The 13078-nt window shown below is 35.7% G+C and overlaps 1 protein-coding gene across 1 annotated transcript in view; it reads left to right on the forward strand.

The window, feature by feature from the left end:
• The window catches only part of LOC127651876 (pyruvate carboxylase, mitochondrial-like), a 198989-nt gene that overhangs the window by 58296 nt on the left and 127615 nt on the right, over positions 1-13078 (forward strand). Inside the window, exon 8 of the mRNA XM_052137919.1 lies at positions 10350-10512. Within this exon, the coding sequence (XP_051993879.1) occupies positions 10350-10512 (163 nt within the window). The remainder of the gene's footprint in view (positions 1-10349; positions 10513-13078) is intronic.

The raw sequence follows: 13078 nt of genomic DNA on the forward strand, positions 1-13078 counted from the left end.
TATTTGGATGAAAAATAATGCTCAGACTGAAGGAAGACTATAGATCTGCTTTGTTCTTTTAATGCTAAAACACTATAAAGTCTCTTGGTAGATTTTGGTCATGAACGACTCAAAATGATTCACTGACTCACTCATAGCAGATAAGATGCTAATTTTTCTCCACCTAGTGACATGTCCAGAAGGGGTCACTGAACTAATCAGTTAATAAAATTGAACAAATTTGTGAAACGGAAGTAAGCCTCACCAAAATACTCTTTATTTTGCAGCTAATTCTGCATAATTATAAAAGTTCTTGAAAAGGAAAAATATTGACGATGGTTAGCCTATGTTGGATAGTGGTGTGAATTGTTTTTGTCTAAAAAGGGTCCCGTGGTAGAAAAAAGGTTGGGAAATACTGATCTAAGGGAGACTTTGTCATGTTTAGTGTGCACACACACACACACACTTCAGATTGTTGGAACTGAATGACTCCTGTAGGAAAATTAAAATTTGATCAGAGGTTGCATCAAAAATGTATCATGCTTTGTGAGAAAACTCCAGTTTCTCCTCATTGCTCATCCATCGTGGCCTTGTTTTATTTCACTCTTTTACCCTATACCCTTCTCCGTCTCTTTATAGTGCATTGAATAAAATAAGGAAAAGAATACACCCTCTATTACTGTAAAGCGTAGGCTGGAAGCCTAGTTTTACCTTGCATATTCTTTAGAATTCAAATTAACTGCAATCTTCAGTTGTTGTCCAGCATCCGCTCTTTGACTTTTATTTGGAAATTATAAGCAACAAATTCAATATTCCAAAAGTCAATATTCCCTGCAAAAGTTCCCCACTCCTCATTAAATCTATATATCTGCCCTTATTGATCTTCTCCTGAGATTTATCTGCCTCCTCCCCCTACTTGATATGTTCTTTGCCCTCCTTTTCTTTTTATCCGGAGAGAAAGAATTGAGTGTTAATGCCAGTGTTTACTCTGCACTGTAAAGTATCAATCAAAATAATCCCAGTCATTTTGATGGACAGCTGTCATTAGGCTTCAAGTCATTCCTAGAATTAACTACTTAACATAATTTGGTATTTATACTTCTAAAGTTTCAGTCAGTGTATGCATGTTATGCCATGTTCTGTGACACTGTTTGTTTACAAACATTTGTTTGTGTTTGTCTGTGAGTATGGTAGAGCTGCTTTGCGTAATTTTTGCACCACTAGTGAAAGATTTGCAGAAATAATGACTTGTCCAAAGCATTTACGTTTTTTCTTAATCTCATTGCTGCTCTTTGGCATCTCTCTCTCTCTCTCTCTCTCTCTCTCTCTCTCTCTCTCTCTCTCTCTCTCTCTCTCTCTCTCTGCTGCCCTCATTGTCTCTTTCATGTTGTATTTATTACTTGAGTTTTTTTTTTTCATTATTATCCTATTATCTCTGAATGTGTTCTCTGACTCATGAGTGTGTGGTGGCAGATAAAAGCGGTAAGCCAATAATTAATGCCTCTGCAATCAGCAGGGTGAGGGTGAAACCGAGATGATATACATGAGCTAGAAACTAGTGTTAATATTAAGACTATGTTTCACTAATAAAATACATGGATTTGCCTCCTCAATACATGTACATATGTTTAGGGCCCTATGATTTCCATGATGCAGAAAACATGGACGGAATACTGGAATCCAATTGTAAAATGCGGAATGTCATGTAATTTGACATTTGGGACAAAATGAATGTATGAATGCACATTTAATCAAAGTAAAATGATGAAATGTCCTATTGTGATGATTAAGCCACAAAAGTTTGAGATTCAGATAAATAAATATATAGGCTGCATGTGCTGCACGCTTCAAAGGGAGTGTGGGAAACCTCATGAGAATCACGCAACCTGGTTGTGTGTAGATTACAGAGCAGAGCCCTCATTAACCTTGAAATGTGCAGAACATGCACACTTCAAAATTACATGCTGTATTACACGTTTGGCTCTAGGTTTCCAGTGAAATATCCAGATGGGGACGCCAAAAGCAAGTAAAATGGTGTCGTATTCAGATGTGGTTTTAAGGTGAAGCTTAGATCTTTTTTAGATATACCTCCATAACCTAAAGTTTTTGCCTGAACCTAACCAATAGTGTTTTAAAATATAAATGAGAAGTTAAAAAAGACAGCTTTACATTATCAGTGCCTAAATCTAAGCATTAGTGTTTTATAATTCAGAAGCTAAATGAAAAAGCAAAATTTTTGAGCAAACCACCTCATTTCGTGCCACTTCTATGACTCTGTCAAATGTCAGCTTGAGTTCATGGCTGGGCTTGAACTGCAGTTCTACGACTTTAAGTCTCACCCTATCAGGTGATCTTCCTCACAAGCTATTAATGTTGGAATAAGTGTATAGATATAGGTGAGTCTGTAATACAAGCATTCAAATGTATTGTTTTTCAAAAGATGTGTTTAAGTAAAATTGTGTGGATATCATAAATAGCATGGACTGAGTAATAGAGAGAAAAATAAGTATATATAAAGTCATAATCAGCCATTAAATTCATGATTTGAGTGAGTCAATAAAACACACAGAAAACATACAAACTGAAAGTTCTTCATTTGGCTTTCAGACTAAATCAAAGCTCAAACAAAAAATCTTAATATTTAAGGAATATCTCACATTAAAGATTGCTGTTGTACAGAATAGAAGTTTTCATCAATGCTTTCATTAATACTGAGATGCTCTGCTGTGCAGCACCTTCTTAGTGTGACCAATGACGTATTGATAGCAGAGGATGTTGGAGAGTGCATCCTCTGAAAATCTTCACTTTAGTGTTGCTTGATTTAACTACAGTATTTGATGCAGTTAATCATTTCGTTTTTAATGGATACACTGAAGAGATGGGTGGAAATATCAGGGGTGGCTTTAGACTGGTTTGTTTCCTACTTGTTGAGTAGGGCTAGATAATTTGTAGTGTCTGTTGGAGATGAGATGTCCTCCTCTTCAAAAATTAATTTTGGTGTTCCACAAGGATCTCACATTTGTAAGTGTTTTTGTTCTTTCATGTCTTTTATTTTGCCATGTCTTTTATTTAGAAGTTTAGTTTCCTTGTCACTTCCTAGTTCCTGTCTCTGTCATGTGATTTTCCCCTGGTTGTGTATTGTTACTATTTTGTCTAGACATGTGTTCTGTGTGTTATGTCTATTCATAGGTCATCTTGTTATGTTGTTATGTTGTATGTATACCCCATGTCTGTATATTTAATGCTGCATTCCGGAAACTCGGAAAGTCAGATTTTCCCACTTCCTACTAGTAAAATTGCAATTGAACTCCATTTGAAGTCGGCATTCCAACTGGGAAACTTGTTTGGAAATTTTCAACTCAAGGTCAGATGAATGACATCACACAAACATGTCGGCACTCAAAAGTTTTACAGATTTACAAAGTTCCTTCACTGTATGATATTAAAGCTTGTTTTTACAAACGCTTGCAGAAACAGGTGTTTAAAACATGGTATATTTGACCCTCTTTTGATAATCGTACACCTGTAGCATAAATGCTAGCGTTGCAGCATTGTTTATCAGTTTGTTTGTTAAGAGACATCTCTGGTTACAGTCAAACTCCTGCTAAGCTAACAGGAGAATAGCAGTTTTGTTTCCTTACACGTCATTTTCCGAGCATCTGGCAATGGAATGCCTTTATGGTCGGAGATCGGAGATATCAAGTTGGAATATACCACGTCCATCTTAAAGGGTTAGTTCACCCAAAAATGAAAAAAAAAAACCTGGCAATTTGCATCAGAAGACTGATCGACTGGAGTCGTGTGGATTACTTTTCTGCTGCATAAATATGCCTTTTGGACAATCAAAAACCAGCAGACTGATGGCTCCCATTTACATGCACTGTTTGGACAAACTGAGCTGAAATCTGTTTATAAAAATCTTCACTTTGGTTTTGCCGAATAAGGAAAGTCATACACATCTGGGATGGCTTAAAGGTAAGTAAATCATGAGAGGATTTTTATTTTTGGGTGAACTAACCCTTTAAATGGAACTTAGCGTAAGCCCTCATGTTTGCCTTTGTTCCTTGTTGTGTATTGTCGATGTAATGTCATCTTCATGGTTGGTTCTTGTTTTCATAGTCGTAGTCATAGCTAAGTAAAATTCAGTTTAGTTAAGTTCATGTCATGTATTCTGTTTTGTTTTGGTTTATTGATACTTTCACATTTGATGAACATTGTAAATAAACTGCATTTGGGTTCCATCACATTACCATCACCTGCATCTCTCCTGCCTGCCTCCTATGTTATAGGATCCCTGTTAGGGCCAACATCAATTTCACTATATACGTTACCGCTTGGTTCTGTGATTCAAAAATACAACTAATACAATTAATTTTCATTACTATGCAGATGAGCTGCAGTTGAATTTGTCATTGAATCCCCAATTATCTGAATAATATAATTCTTAACATTTTGTCATTTAAAATCATGCATCTGTATCATATATAAAAAAATTATAGCATGTCATTTTCTTCAGTTAAATACTGATAGAACAGAGGTTATTATAATCAGTCAAGATTTTAAAAGTCAGATTGTGTCAGCACTTCCCAAATATTCAACAAATAGTGAAAAATGTGGGCGTCTGTTTTGATATGAAGTAAAATTGTGTATATCACCTCAGGAATTTAGTTCAGTCTTGTTTTTATCAGTTAAAGAACATTTCCAAGGTTAGACATGTTTGGAGTTTTAGGGATACAGATTTTTACATGATTTTTTGTCTCGCCTTGATTACTTTAAATCAACACACATAGAAGCACTTCATTTGATGAAAATAATGCAATGGTTTGTTGATAAGTAATTGCTCTGTTTTAATTTGATCATAGTTTTATCAATCTAATTGATTAGACAGTTTGTATGATAAAATTGTATTAAACTCTAAGACACAGAATATTTTTTTTTTTTATAAAAACAGAAAACAGGGAATTTGGGTAAAAAAAAACAAAATGGAATTTGGAAAAAATAAAACGGATTACACAAAAACATATTTGCATTTGTGTTCATGAAATATTATCCAAAAATGCTGCTTCACTGCCTGGGGGTCGCACACTGGACGCGTCTTGCGGACGACATGGCCCTTTCTAAAATCTTAAACCACTGTTTTCATTCAATATACGCACACCGCCACCACATCTCGCCATCTGTCGGTGGCGCCCATCTACGACTCTGCTTGAGGCTGATCGAATTTCTGCCGCACCACGCAGCGCAACTCGCAGAAATTCCATTATTCCCAAATCATTATCAGAGGACATAGATTATATATTCTAGCATTGTTCATTCTTGAAGAAGGGAAAAACCTTGGTAACATTTGCGTGTACTGTCTGCCAATTGAACCATTTATTTTACATTTACATTTATACATTTGGCAGACGCTTTTATCCAAAGTGACTTACAGTGCACTTATTACAGGGACAATCCCCCCGGAGCAACCCGGAGTTAAGTGTCTTGCTCAAGGACACAATGGTGGTGGCTGTGGGGATCAGACCGGCAACCTTCTGTTTACCAGTTCTGTGCTTTAGCCCACTACGCCACCACCACTCCACGCATCGACGTGCCCTGTGTTTGATTTCTGTGCCGTGTCCTAGCCACGACGTGTGTGTGACTGCATTAAGGCAGCATCCTAACCATCATAGAATGTGGAACACTACATAGGCTGAAACATCACACACACAAAAATAAATAAACAAATAAATAAACTGCAAAAATTGAGTAAGGAATCAGAAGGAGCACTGTAGACCCTAATTTGATTTCAAGATAGACACAGTGCTCTAAATTTTAAATACTCTAATAAGCATAAACAAACTTGGCAACCAAAAATATTGTGTGTAGTAATTCTTTTTAACTTACAGTAAAACATTTTTTATTGAAATTGAATATTCATATTCAGTATTCAATATTTACATTTCTTCTGCGTCGTCCGCCATGTTGGTATTTTTTATTTTTTTTCACAAAGCATGTTACAGTGTATTAGTGTATTGCCTTCTCCATGTAGGATACATGCAATGTCCTAAGAATTTGCTAAAATTAGGTATTAAGTTGTCTTCCTTTTAGACAGCCTTTGCATCAGAAGCATGCCTAAGATGCCTTAAAATGCTGCATCTATAGGCAGCTCACTAGGTTTTGGAACAGAGCACTTATGTCCACATTTGCAATTGGATATGCAGAAGAAGCAAGAGAGTGTTTGTGTTTTTGTTTGTGGGAAGGATGTGGCTTTAACCACTCAAGGTCACCCATGTTTAAAAACTCATCAGCACATTCCTGCTGATCTTCGATCAGTATTAAGTGACACTTGTCCTCTGTGACCTTAAGATTTCACAGCATAAGCTTGACCCTGGACCAGTAACCAAGGTCGTCACCACCTATTCTGTCAAAAACATGTGCAATCTTTGCTTATTTCCAATTTCCATCTCACCCTAAAATTGCTTCCTCTTGTCTTCATTTTTTGTTATTTTGTTTGTATTGTGAGGCTTCCATAATTCTCAGCAAATGAATGGCATTATTGTTCTCTTGCCCTTTCTGTGCTGTTAGGAGAAGTAACTCTTTCCTTCTCTCTATGTGTCACACTTCTCCCCTGCCTGGCGTGCGGGACATTAAATATTCTACACATCACTCAGTCTCAACTTCTCACTATGTCTCTCAGCTCAACAGCAGAGGCAGACATTAATTATGAGTCCACTGTTTAAAAATAGAGTGATGCCCAAAGCCAAGAAATGGCATGTGTGTCCTGTCTATATGCAGATCACAGGTGAGAGTGTATGTACTGTAAATATTTAAATGACAGGCATTTTTGGAGCTGCTATCACCAGGTGTGATTGCTGTGTCTTTGTTTTGTCTTTGAACTGTATGGTAGGGCATTCTTGAATTGACATTCATCTTACAGTAATTCTAGGATTTTTGATCTAGACAATATTGGTAAAAATGATCCTATGCAACTATGGTAAGTCTTGACACAGATATATGTGCAGAATATTCACAAGAAATGTTCCATACCTGTTCAATCATGTCTTTCATTACACAAATACAACAAGAGGCAAAGCCCAAGCAGACTGGAATGTGAATTTTAAAGGGTGAGAAGTCAGTATTTAAGATGTCACATCATAAAAAATGATTTTCATGATGCAGAAATGAACCTTTGAGAATGATGTGCTTTATGTTGATCTACAAATAAAGAGAACATCAGGTGTGTGTGTGTGTGTGTGTGTGTGTGTGTGTGTGCGTGCGTGCATGCGCGTGTGCTGGTGGGTGGTTTACGAGGAAATTTGTTTAGGTTATAAACTGGTAATTACAAGGGTATTATGCTATAAATATGGTTTATGGAGACATTCCTAGTGTCCCCACAATTCAAATTAACATACTAAACTATATTTCTTTGAAAATGTAAAAATGCAGAAAGGTTTTTGTTTGAGGGTTAGGTTTAGGGGATATTATCTATAGTCCGTACAGTATAAAAATCAATATGTATATGGAGAGTCATAAGGATAGCTGCACCAACGTGTGTGAGAGAGAGAGAGAGAGAGAGAGAGAGAGAGAGAGAGAGAGAGAGAGAGATGAAAAAGCAAATGCAAAACAGCATGTGTTATTGAGAGCGCTGAAAATCTGACTTGTAAACACAACAACGGGAATTTTTTATTCAAGCCTGCAGTGGAAAGTATTGCCTTTCATTATAAAATGCATTTTGGCAAAGGTCTCTAAAATATATTGTATTCTTTTTTTGAATTTTCATAGAATAATAGAATTAGCTTTATTAATGAGTATCTCATGCTTGTCCTCTCTCACAGTAATTTGTCCTATTTTGTTGCTCATTAAAGAGGAAGCAAAAACAAGAATCACTATTGATGTGGAATGCCTTCAGGGCATTGAATGGAAAAGTATCTCTGGACGCATGCTCACTTTGAAGTTTCACATGCACACGCAACATAAAGAAAATTATTTTAATTTGTTTGGAATAATTGAACAAAATCTAAATATTATAATTAGAGGTACTCCAAAACCACTTTTTCTGTAACCATATGTCATTATAAAATAGAGTAGACAGAAGAATAACATATAAAATGCATATTAAAAAACCTTCATTGTGTACTCTTCTCGATATTGTAGCAGCAAAATCAACAGTAATTCTATTGAAAATCTTCTGTGAACATGAAGCCACATTGTATGTGGACCTGGAATGGATTTTTTAATGGACATCCTTAGGATATCACATTACTCTGTCCATATAAATATTATTGTAATTGAATAATAATAAAGTTACATTGTACAATTACAAAATTTCTATCATAATACATGTTAACAGTAGTGTTTGGAGTCATGCCCGTGCATGTCTTCTTATGAGTGTCAACAAGAGAACAGTACATTATTCACTAAAGTGTGCTGTGCCTGCAGACTATATATTTACTTATTAAATGCATACTTTGCAATTCACAAAACTATTGGATGGCTTCAAGAGACTTTGAATGTAATGCACAAGTCATATGGACTATGTTAATGGTGCCTTCATGCTTATTTTATGTCATTTTGGAGCTTGACAGTGTGGTGATGATAGACAGTAATGCACATAATCGAAGCACTGGAAATTGCTCTTCATAATTGCACTAATAATCATGAGAGCAATCACTTTACTTCTGGGAATGTGGACTTTAATGTGCAACATAAACAATGCCTTTTCTCCATGTGTGTGTTTATGTTACCAGATTTAAACTAATAGTTTCTTGTTACATTTTTCTGCCTTCTTTTCTCTTTCGGCCAAAGAACGAAAATAGACATTTTGGTGCATCCCTAGTCACGTTTCTTTTTGAGGGTATAATCAGTTTGTTTTTATCCAATCCACATCCCATGCTTTTTGGTTGAGATAGCTAGAAAGCTAGCTGCAACACATTACAAGCACTTCAAACGCCACTTCCATAAGTTGTTAAATGGTAAATGTGTCCCTGTAGTAAAAAACTTTAAGTGTTTCATTTGAGACGAGACTACACTTTGAAAATTAATTCAGTTCCCTTACATGCCTCCAAATGATCATTATGTACTGTTAATCTGATCATAGCTTTATGTGCCTCTAGTGAATTTATATGCTAGTGTTGACAAGTGAAAGATCTGTACAGGTGTTTTACTGTAAGCTAAACGCAAGGCAACATGCATTACATACTGTATTATGAGTATTTGCATGCCAAGTTATTAGATCACCACCTGTTTTGCAAATAAATGTCAAAGCAACATCTCAACCACCATATGCTGTACTGCTAACCATGAATTTAAATACATTTTTAAACCTTCATCTATTCCCAACGTGATATCAAGAGAGTTTGGGTATATTTTTTGGTAAGTTTGGTTCTTGCAAACATATATTTTCTAATGTTTGCATGGACACGACACATACAATATTGACTTACCACATCTAAAATGTAATCATTTTACATATTGACACATTTATAAACATACATATGTTTACATACAGTATACAGATTTAATTGATTAATATTGAATTCATGTAATTAATCTGTTAATTTAATTGCATTTATAATCGATGAGATTAGATAAATGTTTAATGCCATCCCATTTATTTTTCTCAGTTGATGCTTGATTTCTGCTGCACTATTCAACGTTTTAAAGGATTATATCACTTAAATCAAGACTAAACTTTAAAATGTTGTAACAAATAAAAATTCTGTAATCATTTAATAATTCGTTAAGCTTTTAATTTTTGGTTTGTTTGCCATGGGACACAGCAGGAGTTTTCACAATATGCCAATAATACCCCAAAAGGTGAGGTCCCCTTGGGCCAGCGGCTGTTTTTATCGGTGTTGTATAGTAATTTCACTGCAGCAAAACATAGATGACGGCATGTATAAACACAAAAATTATAGTTATATATAATTTGAAAAAATATATATAGTTATATTAATATTTATTAAATTAGGTATTTGTTCTGAGTACTCTTCATTAAGGCATTTTAATTCAAAATTTAATCTAATTCTACATGACTTCATGGACTCTGAAGCTAGTCTGATAAAACCTAATTGGATGAATTGCCAAAGGACTGATTTGAATGGTCCACATTAGAAACAGCTCTCTCATCAACAATCAATATGTCTACATCATAATGGATTAGAAAGAATCAAAGTAGATCTTTTGATAATGTTGTGAGTACTAAGTAGGCACATTTTGTTTCATGGATAATCATTTCAAAAAGAAGATCAGCTAATTAATTAAGCAGCTGTAATTGTCTAAGATAAAAGTGAGAGTGGTGTTTCAAGTTTGTGTAATAAATTTCACTCCACTTCAGGGGTTATTCATCTGTTAATGCTGATAATACCTCACTCTCTTTCTCCCTCTCTCAGTGTGGATTTGGTTCATGCCCAGCTGCGTATATGTGAGGGCCGCAGTCTTCCTGAGCTGGGTCTCGAACAGGACAAGATTCGCATCAATGGCTGTGCGATTCAGTGCCGGGTCACCACAGAAGACCCCTCCCGTGGTTTTCAACCAGACACAGGTCGCATAGAGGTATGTCTATTAGATAATTACAGAAACATCACTTGTATCAATAATACAAGTACATGAAACATTATGTAGTAACAGATCGCTTTAGCTATTCAATTAGATATTTATGTATCATTAATGATATTAATAATTTTTCTCTCTAATTTGCTAGTTTTATACCAACTTTTAATGTTTAAGAGTTTTGCTATTGTATGGTAAGTTGTGCTGCATCAACAGTAATGCCTCCTACACACTACACAACTTTCAAAGACGTCGGATCGTGGTACCATTCATATTACACAACTGTCTGTCTTGTCATTGAAGTCGTAGCATTTTCAAATTACATGAGGAATTGGCGACAGGGCTGAACACGTTACAAAACATTTCACTATCTGCCAATGACGTTTCAGAAGAGTACACGCGAGAAGTGACACGAGATACGAAAACAAATGCATGATCATATGTTATGCGTTTCAGAATATGATGTGGATGTTTTTAATCATATATTTTATTGGTTACAATATGAAAAAGGACCTCCTAATGAAAATACCTATATGCTTACCTGACTGGCCAAGAAAATTGGCAATTTCTCTCCAACTCTTCTTTATTGATTTTTCTTGATACCGCAGACATGCTAGTTCAAAACTCCTCCCACTGAAACTTCCCGTGCCCCATTTCTTGCGCTCTCATTGGTTGTAGGTCAACGCTGCATTTGTATTCAGTCAAATTATATTTCACATTGCACAATTTGGAATCGCAGACAGGTCCAGATATTTAACATCCTAGATATCTCGTTGACATCGGCGATGTGTCGGTGCCTCTCTCAAATCGCATCTTTGATAGTTCATACATTGCTTTCGCTCTGATTTGCCTACGATTTCAGGCTTTTGCTGGTGATCTCCACAAAACTGTCAGTGAGCGAAAACCGGGTTTAAAATAGTGTAAACTCGGCATAAGATAATCAAAAGTTTATTACAGTTTTTGTCCAGAACCCTTGTGCTTTAAAGCTACAATCCCATTATTTTACAATATAGCCATTAAAGTGGCCACACTCATTTATCTGGATGTCTCTTTCTCTGCTTTTCTCAGCATAACCCTCAATCAAAAATAAAACTCACAAAGACTCGTTCACACGTTGTTGCACACTCTTTCAGAGAGGCATTATTTTGATGAGTCATCGAGCAGCATTTATTGAAACCGATTTTCAGGGAGTGTACTTATCGAGATGAAAGAGAGGACAACTTAGCTGTCTGTTTGTGCTGAGAAAGTGCACTTAACTCTCTTCTTATGTGTGTTGACATTTGGCTTTGAAGAACAGCATTGCCAGTGTGGATGCACACAACCACATAGCAGTATTCTGTTTGAACTCAGTTTATTAGTAATTGTACTGAGAATTTGTACCTGTGTACTGTTTAAATAAAATAATTGGGCCCTTATACAAATACATTTGCACAGCTAACACTGATCTGAATGAGTTTGTTTTTATATGCAATAATTTCCTGATCATTTCAGTGATTTAAGAGATTAGACAAGTTTGTGACAAACTGGCTTTTGTATTAAGTAATGTATTGCCATATTTCACATCTCATCTTTCATCTTTAAATTAAATATGCTATTTGGCGCATCAAAATACTGTAATGACTCAGGAGAAGGCAGACGTGGGGGTTTGGATCCAAATGCAGTTTATTTGAAGAAAGCAGAGGGAACACAAACACTGGAACAAAATAAAAGGTCCACAATGGGAAAACGAAACTAAAACTCGGAAGAACATACGGGGGTTACACAGGTTGGGAAAGACATCCACGAAGGGCAGGCTAGAAACATAAACGGTAACCTTGAGCACGACGAGAAACATCAACAACGATCGACAAAGACTGAACAAAGAACCAGGGTTTAAATACATCAAGGAACAAACAAGAGAATGAGGGACACCTGGAAGAAATAATCAGGAAAGGAGAAATAATCAAGGGAACACCAATCATAATAACAAACTACAAAGGACTACAAAAACCAAACAGGAAACAGGGGCTAAACTAAACTTCAACATAAAAGCACAAAGACAAAAGACACCAATGAACATGACAGAAACCAAACAGGAAACAGGAACCAGGAAACAGGGGCTAAACTGAACTTCAACATAAGAGCACATCAACAAAAGACACCAATGAACATGACAGAAACCAAACAAGAAACAGGAACCAGGAAACAGGGGCTAAACTGAACTTCAACATAAGAGCACAACAACAAAAGACACCAAAGAACATAACAAATACCACTAGAGTTGTAAACGTTCAGGAAATTAATGACGTTTTAAATGATAAACTACAGTTAAAAATAAAAATTTTGTCATAATTTACTCACTTTCATGTTATTCTGACTCGTAATATTTTTCTATGGACTAATTTTATTATACTTTTGTGGTGGTTTTTGTTATTTTTGGAACTTATCTGTCTGTATAAATCACCATCCACTTTCATTGTAAAGAAAATATCTCTTTATGTGTTTAATGGTAGAAAGAAAATTTTACAGTTTTGGAACAGCATGGGTGTGAGTAAATTATGACAGATTGTTTTATTTTTGCGTAAACTAT

This window comes from Xyrauchen texanus, chromosome 1 (genome assembly GCF_025860055.1).
Source record: "Xyrauchen texanus isolate HMW12.3.18 chromosome 1, RBS_HiC_50CHRs, whole genome shotgun sequence".
Lineage (NCBI taxonomy): Eukaryota > Metazoa > Chordata > Actinopteri > Cypriniformes > Catostomidae > Xyrauchen > Xyrauchen texanus.